The sequence below is a fragment of the Andrographis paniculata genome, unplaced genomic scaffold (genome assembly GCF_009805555.1).
Source record: "Andrographis paniculata isolate CXL003 unplaced genomic scaffold, ASM980555v1 Contig52END, whole genome shotgun sequence".
Taxonomy (NCBI): Eukaryota; Viridiplantae; Streptophyta; class Magnoliopsida; order Lamiales; family Acanthaceae; genus Andrographis; species Andrographis paniculata.
Genome location: NW_026137587.1, coordinates 5985706 through 6002180, shown reverse-complemented (window position 1 = coordinate 6002180; position 16475 = coordinate 5985706). Strand labels below are relative to the sequence as shown.

At 39.2% G+C, this 16475-nt stretch overlaps 3 protein-coding genes across 3 annotated transcripts; all 3 read right to left on the bottom strand.

Moving 5' to 3' along the window:
• Positions 1-1679: 1679 nt before the first annotated feature.
• Positions 1680-5626, bottom strand: LOC127254596 (probable LRR receptor-like serine/threonine-protein kinase At3g47570). The gene is made up of 4 exons (XM_051279790.1): positions 4691-5626; positions 4394-4609; positions 2325-4307; positions 1680-2246 (listed from the first exon to the last, which is right to left on the bottom strand). The coding sequence occupies exons 1-4, from the start codon at positions 5589-5591 to the stop codon at positions 1906-1908; spliced, it is 3441 nt and encodes a 1146-aa protein (XP_051135747.1). The 5' UTR covers positions 5592-5626; the 3' UTR covers positions 1680-1905.
• Positions 5627-5905: 279 nt separating this feature from the next.
• LOC127254429 (LRR receptor-like serine/threonine-protein kinase EFR) lies at positions 5906-13745 on the bottom strand. The gene is made up of 10 exons (XM_051279521.1): positions 13632-13745; positions 13487-13558; positions 11312-13294; positions 11203-11233; positions 11074-11152; positions 10545-10577; positions 9038-10031; positions 8697-8912; positions 6608-8611; positions 5906-6514 (listed from the first exon to the last, which is right to left on the bottom strand). Exons 1-10 carry the CDS (start codon positions 13660-13662, stop codon positions 6174-6176), a joined length of 5784 nt encoding a protein of 1927 aa, XP_051135478.1. The 5' UTR covers positions 13663-13745; the 3' UTR covers positions 5906-6173.
• Positions 13676-14572, bottom strand: LOC127254428 (LRR receptor-like serine/threonine-protein kinase EFR). The gene has a single exon (XM_051279520.1). The coding sequence runs from the start codon at positions 14570-14572 to the stop codon at positions 13676-13678; it is 897 nt and encodes a 298-aa protein (XP_051135477.1).
• Between the last annotated feature and the right edge of the window lie 1903 nt (positions 14573-16475).

The window sequence follows — 16475 nt, the reverse complement described above, 5'->3', positions numbered from 1 at the left end:
TCTGGTCGTCCTGTTCGTTATACATTACCTGTGGAGTAAAGAATACGAAAACAGCAAGTTTTAATTTTGGCAATTGAGACATTCAGCTCTAACGGAAAATTTTCCAAGGCGCCTTTGTTACGGGCTGTCCAGAGGTAATAGATAGTAGCAGCGAAACCAGCTTGTCGCATAAGAGAAAGAGCTGTTCCAGGTTTAACGTTGTCTCTATACCAGTCCAGCGCTGCATGGAGGTTGTTAAGGCCTGGTGGAATTTGAAGCCACGAGCAGATACAATTCCAGACTGTCGAAGCAAAGGGGCACTCGAAAAAGAGGTGCTGACAGTTTTCATTGTGTTCCTTACATAAAACGCATAAGGGGACGATGTCCAGAAACTGGAGTCGATCTTTGGTCTTGAGTTTACCGAGAGTTGCGAGCCACAGGATAAATGTGTGTTTGGGCAGCCCATTGCTATTCCAGATCGTACGAGCAGGCAACCAGATTGGACTCGGGTTCCTGAAGAAGCTGTAGGCAGCAGACGCGTTCTTGTCGATCTTTAGCTAAGCATATTGAAGCTATTTCCTTGTTTTTGAACATCACACCAAATGCAAAGTCGTTTTTCTGTTCAAGACAAGGTGATCTTTCCCAATTCCTTTAATAAGTATAAATTTTCCACAAGCTCCAGGAACCAATCCATAAACCAAATTCACTTTCACTACAATCATGTTGAGAACATTGAGCTATGTTATTCCATTTACAGTGTTCTTATCACTACTACTGCATTCCCAGATTCCTTGTCAAGCTAAAAAATTTACGAGGTTAGCCACAGATCAGTCTTCTCTTCTTGCTCTTAAAGCTCAGATCACATTAGATCCTCACAGAATAATAACAGATAACTGGACAAGTTCAAGCCCTGTCTGCAATTGCATTGGTGTTGCTTGCAGTCCTCGCCATCATAGAATCGCCGCATTGTTGTGAATTGAAGCCAATTAATGTCTTGCTAGACAAGGACATGGTTGCTCATGTAAGTGATTTTTGGATAGCAAAATTGTTGGACGAGGAGGAAAGCGCCACACAGACCAACACCCTTGCTACATTGGGTTACATTGCTCCCGGAATATGCTGCAATATAAATTTGATTCCAGAATATGGTTTGGAAGGGCTTGTTTCCGCAAGGTGTGATGTCTACAGCTATGGAATCATGCTGATGGAAACTTTTACAAGAAAAAGTCCAAGTGATGATATGTTTGCAGGAGATATGAGCATAAGAGCTTGGGTTGAAGGCTCGCTTATTGCATCACCAAATCACCATATAGACGCCAGCTTAGTGAGTCCTATAACTTTTGACAAATTCATGCCATTTGTATCAAATGTATTGAGTTGGCTTTCAAATGCACTGTGGAATCGCCTAGAGTAGACATAAAAGATGCAGTTTCAGAGCTGCACAAAATCAAAGATCGATTTCTTGCATAACATGTTGTAACCTTGAATACATTATATTTTCTTCGAACACTTACTTTCCAAGATAAAAGAAGCATCATCATATGTGATGTGCCATTCTGAAAGACGACAGTAATTTGAACTTGGGATGAAAACATCTGATTTCAGCTCTGTATTTGGAAGCCTCCAAAAAGACTACGTTTGTCGTGATGATTAAAAATATTGAAAAGGCCTTAAAATTTTGCTCAGTTATAGAGTACAAGCAACAAAAAGTCTCAATGATTATTTCTGGTAACTGTTCTGTGGACAATTCTTTCATAGACTATAGAATCATTTTTTCTTACAAAGATATAACATTTAAGTGGGTTGAACATTTACATAGCAACATACTCAGATTCACCTATAACAGCACTTCAATACAGCAGCTTTTGAGATATGCAAACAATTGAGAGTTCACCACAATTCAATTTTTCGGAAGAGTGTATCATATCACTCAGCTAATTGGCATTTGATCTTGTGCAGCTCTACAACTACATCCTTCATGTTCATCCGAACTGTTGGATGATCTGCCCCGCACTTCAAACCCAACTCTAAAATGGATGCCACACATTGCAATATCTTGTCAAATCTATGCTCCTCTGGATTCACTAAATTGGCATCGATTACCTCATCCAACGACTTTGGAATCAAGCCTTCGACCCATTTTTTTAAGCTCAAATCTCCTTGAAACATTTCATTATTTGGCCTTCTGCCAGTAAAAGTTTCCATCAACATGATGCCATAGCTGTACACATCACACCTTGTCGAAACTATCCCTTCCAAACCATACTCTGCAACAAAATCGCATTAGAATGTGCAGTAGAAAGAAAAATGAATAGACACATGTATTAAGAATGGAAGAGTTTCACCTGGTGCAATGTAACCGAGTGTTGCTAAGGTGTTAGTCAGTGTGATGCTGTCCTCATTGCCCAACAATTTGGCGATTCCGAAGTCACTTACATGAGCAACCATATCCACATCCAGCAGGATATTGCTTGGCTTCAAATCACAATGGACAATAGGTGGTGAGCAACCATTGTGGAGATATTCCATTGCAGAGGCAACATCGATCATTATTTTCAATCTCTGAGAGACATCCAAAAAGTTATTGTGAGAATGCAGCCATTTCTCAAGATTTCCATTCGGCATATACTCGAGTATTAATGCCTTGAATTCCTCATTGGAGCAGCTGCCCAAGACTTTGGTGAGATTACGGTGACGAATGCTGCGGAACACATCACATTCCACATCAAAACTTTTGAAAGCAGCTTCTGATTGTAAGTTAAACACCTTCACAGCTAAGATCTTCCCCTCTCCAAAATCACCTTTGTAAACAGAACCGAAACTCCCCACGCCTAATAAGTTGTTCTCACTGAACTCTTCAGTTGCTTTCAAGAGTTCATAATAGGAAACTCTCTCCAGCAAAACAGGTGTTAGCTCATTAAATCTACTTTCTTCTTTACCTTTTCTTCTATACCTTACAACAAAGATACAAGCCAAGGCAGCAATGATTAATGCAGTCACTCCACAGGAAATAAAAATCGCCAAGAGAGCCCTTCTCCTCAATCCATGTTTCGAGCAAGGTGTGACATGGAACTGCTCAATGCCACACAATCCTTTGTTAGCTTTAAAGGATTCGCCAGTGAAGTTTCTGAATGGACCGCCACTCGGAATTTCTCCTTTTAATGAATTAAATGACACATTGAAGTAGCTGAGATGTTGCAGTGTCTCTAAAGACTTTGGGATTGAACCAGTGAGTCTGTTGTAAGATAAGTCTGAGGTTTCCAAACCAATCATGCTCCCCATGGATATAGGGATCGAACCTTTTAGTTCATTATGCCCCAGAAAAAGTCTTTTTATCTTTTCCAACTTCCCAATTGTGCTTGGAATAGAATCAGACAGCTTGTTCATAGAAAGATTCAAAAAGTCTAATCTCACTAAATTACCAATCTTGGGAGCTATGAACCCACTCAATGAATTTGAGGAAAGGTCCATTGCCAGTAGATCTGTGAGGCTCCAGAGGCTCAAAGGTATACTTGATGTCAGCATGTTAGAATCAAGAAAAAGTATCCTTAAAGATGTAACACGTCCAAGACATTCTGGAATCAGACCCGAAAATTGGTTTTGGCTCAAATATAAAGTAGCTAAGCTTGGTAGATTGCACAGAGCCTCTATGGATCCTCCCATCTTGTTGTTCATTAGATCCAATCCTTGAAGCTTATGCAAATGTTTGACTTCAAAAGGTATATCACCAGTCAATTCATTTTCACGTAATCGAAGTGTTACTAACTCGCTTAAGTTGCCAATCTCTGCAGGAATTACACCCTTGATTCTACAATCAGAGGCACTAAATTCCTGCAGTGAGGATAAATTTCCAATTGAAGTTGGAATGAAGCCATTTAAAGGATTGACTTCAATCCCCAAGTGAGTCAAAGACTTGCAATTAGCTAGAGAAGTAATGAAGCTCAATTCCTGGGTGGATGACTCAATCCTTAGATTGTTGTAGCCCAATTGAAGTTTCTGAAGTTGTCTTAGGTTGGCAAGAGAGTGAGGTATAAAACCAGTGAAATTGTTGATATTGAGGGAGAGGATCTGGAGATTGGAACAGTTAGAGAGAGAGTGAGGTATTTCTCCAGTAAGGTCATTCTCATCAAGGAGAAAGGTTTCAATAGCTGGAAGACCATAGCCTATACTTGGTGGAAGACTGCCGGCCATGCCAGTTTTCGAAAGTGAAAGAATTCGAAGAGCAGACATGTTGAAGACCCCTGCTTCTGCCACTCCAGACAGGCTAGTATACGCCAATGATAGTTCCTCCAAGCCATAAAGGAGGCTAACTTCTTTAGGTAAAACTCCTGTGTTTATTACATTGTGTATAACAAGTGTATAGAAAGAACCTAGACAAATTTTAAGACCGGTACTTTATTGACAATATTCGAACCTGTTAAGTTTGTCTTTGAGAGATATAAGGAGTTGAGCATCGAAAGATTGCCTATTTCTCTGGGGAGGCTCCTGGCAAGATAATTATCCTGCATTAAGATACTTTGAAGAGAAGAAATGTTGAAGAGACTTAGGGGTATTGGACCTGAAATCCTGTTTGTTTCTATGGCGAACTCAACCAAGTTGTGAAGATTTCCGATGTTTGGTGGGATAACACCTGTCAAATTGAGTTCAAATGGAGCTTTAAATTTCGACAATAAACTTAGATTGATCAGTACTCTACAGGATAAGAACTAACCAGTTAAATCGTTGCCCCCTAGACTCAGTGTTCTTAGATTTTGCAGCTTGACAATTTCTTCGGGTATTTCTCCACTAAAGTAGTTGTAGGACAGACCCAAAATCTGAAGCTGAGAACACTTGAATAAAGATGATGGGATTCGACCACTGAGCTGATTCATACCAAGGTAAAGTCCTTTAACAATCGAACCATTGCGACACGTGTTAGGGGGAAGATTGCCATCCAATTGATTTCCTGTTAAAGCCATGGTATGCAGGGTGGACACATTGAATAAAGAAGATGGTATTGGACCAACGAGACGATCATACTGCATGCTCAAATGTGAAAGACTACTGAGCTTCCCCAGCTCTTCCGGAATTGTCCCTTGTAAAGAATTGAAGCTGAAATCAAGCAGTTGCAGGCTGGACAGGTTGGAGATGGAAGTTGGGATGGAACCTGTAAAGCTGTTGTTTCTCAATTGTAAGAACTCCAGCTTAGTTAAAAGGCCAAGCCATGGCGGAATCTCCCCACTAAAGCTGTTTACCCAAGTAGTCAAAACCTTCAATCTGCGAAGCCGAGACAATTCCTGAGGCAAACTACCACTAAATTGGTTGAAGCTGAGGTCGAGCGCGACTAGAAATGACAGGTTCCCCAAATGAGGGGGGATAGTGCCGCTGATATTCATTCGGGAGATGTCCAGCACAGCTACACGACGATGGCGAATGCTGCAAGTGACACCAATCCAGGAGCAGACTGAGCTTGATTCAGTCCAATTGGTGGTGATGATTCCACGAGGATCTGATATAAAACTTGCTTTGAGAGCAAGAAGAGCCGATTGATCGGTGGAGGCTGTTGCTGGACAAGGCCATTGAGAGATGATCAGTAAGAGTACTAGGAGTAACATGCACCTTGTTCTCTCCATAGCTGTAATGTTTTGTTGAGGCTGGCTTATGGTAATTTTCTAACTTCAAATTATAGGATTAAAGTAATTGCATTGCCAATTTGTGGTGTTCCTTTTGAAAGTAGCAATCATTTTCCAGAAGTTCACACATGACCTTCCATGAAAGGCCAATTCCCAGTATACTTCATGTTGACTTGACTTAGCTTCAGGACAATACAATTTCGAGTATTACTATTAAATGCATTACAATATCAAGAAAGGTCAAACTGAAAGGGATACGTGACTTGGGAAATAATAATTTAAGCGTGTATTGGATTTTTAAATGTATTTATATATAAGTAGAAAATTTAAACAGATCTTTAACGTGTGGAGTCATACAGACCAGACAAAAAAGTTCGAATTTGATTACTCAGTCAGGAACAGACAACACGTTCTTTGTGAAACTAATGGAAAGTGAAATCAGATGTGAAGTAGTCTAGGGTGTTTTCCTATTAGATTTAGATTTGACATTGAAGTCGATAATAAAAATTGAAATTAAACATATCAAGCACCAACACTTTTTAACACAGTAGCTTTTAGAGAAATGCAAAAGTTTCATATATCTCATGCAACTATTAGGCCTTTGATCTTGTTCAGCTCTACCAAGACATCTTTCATGTTCATCCGATCCGTCGGATGTTCTGCCGCGCACTTCAAACTCAACTCGAATACGGACACTACACATTGCAATGCCTTGTCAAATATATGATCCTCTGGATTCAGCAAATTGGCATCAACTATCTCATCCAATGACTCCGGAAGCAAGTCTTCAACCCAATTTTTTAAGCTCAAATCTCCTCGAAACATTTCGTCGCTTGGCCTTCTTCTAGTGAAAGTCTCCATCAACATGATTCCGAAGCTGTAAACATCGCATCTTGTTGAAACTAACCCTTCCAAACCATACTCTAGAAAATAAAATCATGTTAGTCTATGTAGTCGAAAAGACAAAATTGAAATGAACTTAGCAAATGTGCAAGGAAATGTGTGAGAAGATTAACCTGGAGCAATGTAGCCTAATGTTGCTAGAGTATTGGTGTGTACAATGCTCTCCTCCTCGCTGAGCAACTTAGAAATCCCGAAATCGCTCACATGAGCGACCAAATCTACATCTAACAAAACATTATTGGGCTTCAAGTCGCAATGAACAATCGGCGTTGAATAGCCATGGTGAAGATACTCCAATGCAGATGCAACATCAATCATTATGTTCAATCTTTGCTCGACATTGAGGCAATGGTTATCGGAGTATAACCATTTTTCAAGGCTTCCGTTGGGCATGTACTCGAGTACTAATGCCTTGAACTCCTCGTTCGAGCAACTTCCCATGATTTTCGTGAGATTTCTGTGACGAATGCTACGTAATACTTCACATTCTACATCAAAACTCTTGAAAGAAGCTTCTGATTGTAAGTTAAACACCTTCACAGCTAAGATCTTCCCCTCTCCAAAATCACCTTTGTAAACTGAACCAAAACTCCCAATGCCTAATAAATTGCTTTCGCCGAAGTTCTCAGTAGCTCGCAAGAGGTCATAGTAGGAAAATCTCTCGGGTACAATAGGCGCCATGCCATAAGTAGTGTCGATTTCCTTAACTTTCCTTTTATGTCTTATTAGAAAGATAAAGGCAAAACAGATCGCTGTGACTAATGCAATCACCGCCGCAGCAATGATTAATGCAAGTTTCACCTTTTTCGACATTGATTTCGACTTGGACCTTCTGCCGCAGGGTGGAACATGAAACTTATCAATTCCACACAATGCCTCATTTCCTATAAAAGATTCAGAATTGAACTTTCCAAAAGCACCTCCCGAGGGGATTTCTCCTGTTAGAGCATTGAAGGAGACATTAAAGTTTTTGAGGTATTGCAAATCCTGTAAAGATGGTGGGATAGTACCGGAGAGATTATTGTAGGACAAGTCGAGAACTTCCAAATTGATCATGCTTCCCATGGACACAGGAATGGAGCCTCCCAGATTATTATGATCCAAATAAAGTCTTCCTAAGGTTTGCAGCTTCACAACTGTTTCAGGAATTTCCCCAGAAAATCGATTCCCCGAGAGATCAATGGTATTTATCATTGTTAAATTACTGATCTCTGGTGGTAAAAATCCACTAAAGGAATTCTTGGACAAGGTCAACTCCAACAAGCTGTAGAGTTGCCAAATGCTCGGCGGTATGCTTGAAATCATCATGTTTGCATCCAGATGAAGATGTTTTAAAGATGTGAGATTTCCAAGACAATCTGGAATAGGCCCTGAAAACTCATTTTTATTCAAATATAAAGCAACCAAGCTGCGGGAATTGCACAGTCCCTCTGGAACAGAGCCTCTCATGCTGTTTCCATCCAGATACAATCCTTGAAGCATATTCAAATGTTCGACAGAATGTAGAATGTTACCGGTCAACGCATTTCTAGGTAGAGCAAGTGTCACCAAGCTGCTTAAGTTGCCAATTTCTGCAGGAATGCTCCCTTTCAGATCACAACCAACAGCCTCAAAGTTTTGAAGAGATTTCGACAAGTTTCCAACACTGGATGGAATGATACCGCCCAGGGGATTGTAGCTGATTGAGATGTACTTCAAACGTCTGCAATTTGTCAAGGAAGTAATGAAGCTCAATTCCGAAGAAGATGACTCAAACCTGAGATTGTTATAAAACAGATAGAGACCCTCAAGATTTCTTAGGCCACCAAAAGACAGGGGTACGACACCGGATAATTTGTTCCCAGCAAGCGAAACGATCCGAAGATTGGAGCAGTTGGATATAGAAGCAGGTATAGCTCCACTAAGGTTATTTCGTTCAAGATAAAGCTCTTCAATCAGAGGCAGCTTGTAGCCAAAATTTGATGGAAGAGAGCCTCCCAGGTCAATACGTGAAAGTGAAAGTATTACAAGTGTTGATATGTTAAACAGCCAGTGTGATGTCGAACATATGAAGTTGTTGTTATCTACTGCGAGGTACTCCAGATGGTTAAGTTTGCCAATTTCTTGAGGTAAATCACCTGAAATAATGCAGGTTAGTTAAAAATACAACTTTCTCTAATTTTAAGAAATCAGTGATCATATCATAATGCCTTCCAGACACACCTGTGAAGTTATTTTCTGAGAGATTCAATATCTGAAGCATTGTCAAATTCCCGATATCTCTTGGGAGGGTGCCAGAAAAATTGTTATAGCCAAGATGCAGTGTTTGCAGAGAAGAAATGTTGAAGATACTGAGGGGTACTGTGCCAGTAATACGGTTTCCTTCGACGCCAAACCTCCTCAGGTTTTGAAGCATGCCGATCTCTTCTGGAATCACACCTGTAAAAGAATGCAAACATTGAAGCATCAGAATCGAAGCAAGATTTTCTATAGTTGTAGACATGCAGGGCTACTATAATATAATACAAATCATTCATTTCGACGCAGCGTGGATGAGAGGTAACCTCTTAACATGTTGAACCCAAGATACAGACCCTCAAGAGACTGTATCTTGCAAAGCTCTTTAGGTATTTCTCCCATAAAGAAGTTGGAAGACACGGACAGGCTCTTAAGTGTCGAGCATTTCGAAAGACTCAAAGGAATTTGGCCGGTAAGCCTGTTGTATGATAGGAGCATTTTTTCAAGAAATGGAAGGTTGCGGCAGATGTCGATGTGATCAAGATTCCCATTCAATTGATTAAATGTGAAAGCCATTCCCTTGAGGCTTGACAGGTTGAATATAGATAATGGTATAGGACCTGATAGCTGATTATTTACCAAACTGAGGAACTGCAAGCTACGCAGGTAGCCCAGCTCTTCCGGAATGGTTCCTTGTAAAGGATTGTGTGAGCAATCAAGCATGACAAGGCTTGTCAAATTGGAAATGGAAGTCGGGATGGAACCTGTGAAGCTGTTATTTTCCAAAGAAAGAACTTCCAACTTAGGTAAATGGCCAATCCAAGAAGGTATCTCCCCGCTGAAGTTGTTTACCCCGAGAGAAAAGGTCTTCAACCTGTGAAGTTTAGACAGCTCTTGAGGCAATATGACACCCAAAGAGTTGTATCCGAGGTCAAGGGACACGAGGAAAGAAAGGTTCCCTAGATGAGGTGGGATGGTGCCCGTGACGCCCATGTAGGATATGTTCAGTGCAGCCACTCGATGATGACGGATGCTGCAAGTGACACCAATCCAAGAGCAGACCGAGCTTGAATCAGTCCAGTTGGTAGTGATGATTCCAAGAGGATCTGAAGTGATACTTGTTTTGAGAGCAAGAAGAGCTGATTGATCGGTGGCGATGTTGGTGGAGGTTGCTGCTGGACAAGGCATTTTGGAGATGATCACTAAGACTAAGAGTAGGAGTATTCTGAAAACAAACATCCTTATTCTCCCCATGCTTGTAATCTTCGTGTCGAGGCTGGCTTTTGGTTTTTTTTCAAATTCTCGAATATAAAATGAATGCTAAATTTCATGGAGTTCCTTTATAAAATAGCTGTCATCGTCCGGCAACTGGCACTTGACTTTGCATGAGGACAAGAGACTTAAGTCTCCCCTCCCCTTGGCGATGACCTCGCAATTTGTTATTTCATTTACCATTTATTAAGCTTGTGGGAGTAAATCTTCCTTTTACCAAAGATTTCGAGTGAAATTTCTAGTTTGACAGCGCTCTGGACGTAGATTAGTTTGGATCGAATTGAATAGCCAAATTCTTTTCAAGTTTCATATGGTTCATCTTTGGTTCTTGGTAATATTTTGGTAACATCATTAAGTTTGTTATACTTGCTGTGATGAACTCGTACTTTATTTTTCCATTCATCATTTATTACCTAGCAAGACATTACTCTGGCTAGAATTCACGTTGTACCTTGGGGGTTGAATATATTCCAATGCAGATTGGTTGGCTGGAAATGTTTTGGTACTGAGACATCAGTTTTGTCTTTCACCATAAATCCAGTTGACCAGCAAAATGTATACCTCAATGTAGACATTTATAACGTCTGAAGTTGTCTATAAGTGTAAAAACAGAGTTAAGAAATACTTTTTAGAAACGTATTTGTTAAGTCTTGGAAAATGAATGAATGTCTAAACGGAGATATAGAAAACATCCAAACAAAGAAAATTCTTGGAAATTAAGATTTTCAATCACGTATGCGTGTTAACTATTTTGTTGTTATTAGATTCATCCACGAATGATGGCTGTCATTTTGAACTATTTTCTTCGAAGAAATGTGTCTTTCCTGTAATATTGAAAAGATATTACATAGTTTGTATAATACATACATATCAACACAGCAGCTTCAGAGAAATGCAAACAATTATAAGGATTTCACCCAACTAATAGGCATTTGATCTTGTGCGGCTCGACCAAGACATCTTTCATGTTCATCCGATCCATCGGATGTTCTGCACTGCACTTCAAACCCAACTCTAAAATGGATGCCACACATTTCAATATCTTGTCAAATCTATGCTCCTCTGGATTCACTAAATTGGCATCGATTACCTCATCCAACGACTTTGGAATCAAGTCTTCGACCCAATTTTTTAAGCTCGAAACTCCTTGAAACATTTCATCGCTTGGCCTTCTTCCAGTGAAAGTTTCCATCAACATGAATAGCTGTACACATCACACCTTGTCGAAACTATCCCTTCCAAACCATACTCTGAAACAAAGTCACATTAGAATGGAAAGTAGAAAGATAAATGAATAGACAAATGTATGAAGCATGGAAGAGTTTCACCAGGTGCAATGTAACCGAGCGTAGCAAAGGTGTTAGTGAGTGTGACGCTGTCACCATCACCTAACAATTTGGCAATTCCAAAGTCGCTTACATGAGCAACCATGTCCACATCCAGCAGGATATTGCTTGGCTTCAAATCACAATGGACTATTGGAGGTGAGCAACCATGGTGGAGATATTCCATCGCGGAGGCAACATCAATCATTATGTTCAACCTCTGAGAGACATCTAAAAAATCATTTTGAGAATGCAACCATTTCTCAAGGTTTCCATTCGGCATATACTCGAGTATTAATGCCTTGAATTCCTTATTGGAGCAGCTGCCCAAGACTTTGGTGAGATTACGGTGACGAATGCTGCGCAATACTTCACATTCCACATCAAAACTATTGAAAGCAGATTCTGATTGTAAGTTAAACACCTTCACAGCTAAGATCTTCCTCTCTCCAAAATCAACTTTGTAAACAGAACCGAAGCTCCCCACGCCTAATAAGTTGTTTTCATTGAGCTCTTCAGTTGCTTTCAAGAGTTCATAATATGAAACTCTCTCTGGTAAAACCGGCATTAGCTCATTAAATCTACTTCTTTCTTTGCCTTCTTTTCTATACCTTACTATGAAGATGCAAGCCAAGACAACAATGATGAAAACAGTAGCCCCGCATGAAATAAAAATTGCCAGGCGAGCCGTTCTCCTCCTCAGTCTCGAGCAAGGTGTGACATGGAACTGTTCAATGCCACATAATCCCTTATTAGCTTTAAAGGATTCACCAGTGAAGTTTCTGAATGGACCATCGCTGGGGATTTCACCTGTTAATGAATTAAACGACACATTAAAGTAGTTAAGCTGCCGTAAAGCCTCCAAAGACTTGGGGATTGGACCAGAGAGTTTGTTGTAAGACAAGTCTAAGTTTTCCAAACCAATCATGCTCCCCATGGACATAGGAATCGAACCTTTAAGTTCATTATGCCCCAGTGAAAGTACATTAATATTTTCCAGCTTCCCAATTGTGCTTGGAATAGAACCTGACAGATTGTTCATTGAAAGATTCAAAATGCCAATGCTCACTAAATTACCAATCTCTGGAGCAATGAACCCACTCAACGAATTCCCGGAAAGCTCCATTAGCAGTATATCTCTGAGGCTCCAGAGGCTCAAAGGTATACTCGATGTCAGCATGTTAGAATCAAGAAAAAGAACTCTTAAAGATGCAACATGTCCAAGACATTCTGGAATTGGACCTGAAAATCGATTTTTGCTCAATCCTAAATAAGCCAAGCTGAGGACATTGCACAAAGCCTCTATAGAGCCTCCCATCTTGTTGTTTACGAGATATAATCCCTGAAGCTTATGCAACTGTTTGACAGAAAAAGGTATCTCACCAGTCAACTCATTATTGTCTAACCTCATTTTTACCAGCTCGCTTAAGTTGCCAATTTCTGCAGGTATGACACCCTTGATTCTACAACCAAGGGCATTAAAATTCTGCAATGATGATAAGTTTCCTATAGAAGATGGAATGTCTCCATTCATCAGAGGATTCTCTGCAATCTCCAAGTGAGTCAAAAACTTGCAATTAGCTAAGGAAGTAATGAAGCTCAATTCTTGAGTGGATGACTCAATCCTAAGATTGTTGTTGGCCAATTGAAGTCTCTCGAGGAGTCTTAGGTTGCCAAAAGAGTGAGGTATCGAACCAGTGAATTCGTTACTACTAAGGGCGAGGATCTTAAGATTGGAACAATTAGAGAGGGAGTGAGGTATTTCTCCTGTAAGGTCATTCTGATCTAAGAGAAGAGCCTCAATAGCCGGAAGACCGTAGAATATATTTGATGGAAGACTGCCCGCCATGCCAGTTTTAGAAAGTGTAAGAATTCGAAGAGTTGACATGTTGAAGATCCCTGCTTCAACCATACCAGACAAGCTCGTATACGCCAATGATGCTTCCTCCAAGCTTTGAAGTAGGCTAAATTCTTTTGGTAAAAGTCCTGCCATTATTATCCGTTGTATAACAATTGCATATATAGAAACCAGAGAATCTGTAAGACTAGCTAGCACTTAACTGACAATATTCAAACCTGTTAAGTTTGTGTCTAAGAGATATAAATACTTGAGCATTGTAAGATTTCCTATCTCTCTTGGGAGGCTTCCGGTAAGATAATTGATTCCCGGTATTTCACCTGTAATCCTGTTTGCTTCTATGGTGAACAAATCCAAGTTGTGAAGATTGCCAATGTTGGGTGGGATAACACCTGTCAAAATTCAACAATGAATACCATATTTGAAGAATAAGATTGATCAATACTCCACAGGATAAGAACTAACCAGTTAAATCATTGTCCCGTAAATCCAACATTCTTAGAGTTTGCTTACATTCTTAGAGTTTGCAGCCTAACAATTTCTTCAGGTATCTGCCCACTAAAGCGGTTGCTGTACAGGCTCAACATCTGAAGTTGGGAACACTCCAATAAAGATGATGGGATTCGGCCACACAGCCTATTCGAACCAAGGTAAATTCTTTTAAGAATTGGAGCGTTGCGACACATGTTAGCTGGAAGACTCCCATCTAATGCATTTTGTGTGAAAGCTACGGTTTCCAGGGTGGACACATTGAATAAAGACGATGGAATTGGACCTATTAGTCGATTTTCCTGCATGCTCAAACGCACAAGGCTACCAAGGTTCCCCAACTCTTCCGGGATTGTCCCCTGTAATGAATTGAAAGTGAAATCCAGCACTTGGAGATTGGACAGGTTGGACAAGGAGATTGGGATGGAGCCTGTAAAGCTGTTATTTCTCAGCTGTAAGAACTTCACTTTTTTCAAAAGGCCGAGCGCCGGTGGAATCAGCCCACTAAAGTTGTTAAGCTTTGTAGTCAAAACCTTCAACCTGCGCAGCCGAGACAACTCCTGAGGTAAGCTGCCACTAAAATGGTTGAAGCTGAGGTTGAGAGACACTAGGAATGACAGGTTTCCCAAATGAGGGGGGACAGTGCCGCTGAGATTCATTTGGGAGATATCCAGCGCAGCCACACGACGATGGCGGATGCTGCAAGTGACACCAATCCATGAACAGACTGAGCTTGATTCAGTCCAATTGGTGGTGATGATTCCACGAGGATCTGAAGTGATGCTTGCTTTGAGAGCAAGAAGAGATGATTGATCGGTGGCGATGTTTTTCAAGGTTGTTGCCAGACAAGGCAATTGGGAGATGATCAGTATGAGCAAGAGTACTCTGAAAACAAACATGCACAATGTTCTCTCCATGATTGTAATGTTTGTTTGTGCAATGAATTGCCAGTTCTGAATTAAGCTTATATATATATACATATATATGTATAATGTATTTTAGATTGCTCAGGCTGTTGTCATGGACTGTGTTCAAACTGCATATCAATGGCGTTTTCCACACACAATTCCCACTCGTCTCCATACCTCTAAACAAAAAGAAGCCTTCAATCCAAGTTTATATATATATATATATATGTATATGTAGACATCATTGTGTGTTTCACAATGAACCCTGAAGTGCAGGCCAACTCAGCAAGCATTATGTTGATGTGTTAAAACACAAAATCAAAGCTTTGTTACCTTGTCGGTGGTAATCGATAGTCTTTCATACAGTGATAAATCCAATTGAACTTACCAATTTCCATATACACACAACACGTTCAAAGTTGAAACTTTTTGTTCATCAATAATTTTGGTTGTGTTTTTTTGTGGCTTTTTATTAGGATTCTTTTTTCCCTCAAAAAATATCACATTAAAAAAAAAAAAATTATGTTATACTACTAATTTATTTTACATTCAAAATATTACATTTAACCTCTGTATATCACATCAAACAACTATTCAAATTTTACTTTTTACCATTCAAAAATTTAAATTCAAAAACTAAAACCCACAAACAAACACAATATCTTCTTTTATTTACAAAACATCATATCATCTACGAATTCGTTACTATTTTCAAAACTTCTATATAAATGAATATTTTGGCATCAAAATATACTATTGACAAAATAAATAACTTTTAACAATTTTGCATATCTATATTTTGTTAGTAATTTTGGTGTATTGGACTTATTCAAAACCAATAGAGGTTTGAATTAAGTAAAATTGGGGATGGAAAAGATGGAGTGTGCATGTGGAGACTTAATTTCAAAATGATCATAAGTTAAGACAAGTAAAGGAATAGGACATTAGGACACATTAGGACATAAAAAATAAAAAAAATAAAAAAGAAATAAAAGAAAGAAAAGAAGAAGGTAATAGGACATAAATCTTGGAGACATAGGCAACTTGTAAATGTAAATTCAAGTCAATATTTGAAATTGAAACATTACATGTTTTCATTTTGAACAAAAGCAATGCATTTTATTGGGTTTTAAATGACAAATCTTTGATAGTATTTTGGTCAATATAAAGTAATGTCCAAATCTTTTTAATTGTAAATCCAAAACAGTATCCCAACGTGCTATCGATCAAAATTTACAGTTAATATATATGGTCTACAAAGTGGAGCACTTGTTTTGTAATAATTTCATTCCATTGAGTGAAAAGCCTATATATGTTTGAACTATAATGTGGTCAAAGAATTCCTTCACATCCAACATTTCCTTCCATTTTTGGTAACACCGACATGATAATAATAATTATATATATATATATATATCTCACTAAAAATTACCGTTGGAAAGAGCAATCAAAGACAAGACAAGATGGATTGTTGTTGCCACCAATCTGTTCAACAAAAAACTAAAATAAATGAAACCCTAGTCTTCTTCACTGCTTAATTTCCAGTTGCTGCAAATTCAAACCTCCACCATAACCATGAAATATACATAATCAACCATATGGAAGCATCGCAGGGCAAATCTCCTTCGGCAGCCAGCATATGTGCGTATGTATATATATATGATTAGCCTTTCTCCCGAAGGGAGAATTGCCCTGTAATAAATCCACACAAATTTAAACTGAGAATCATATTTTGGTGATGATTTTCATATTTTAATTTCAATGCTGATGATCGCTTGCGTCTAAGTATGGATGATTTATAAAAAGTAAGTATATTATGGAGCATATTCTCTCTTGCATTCACCATTAATCTAACAAAGACGTGTAGAAGATATCAACTCTCCACCCTTTCAATTTAACGAGTAAATTAATA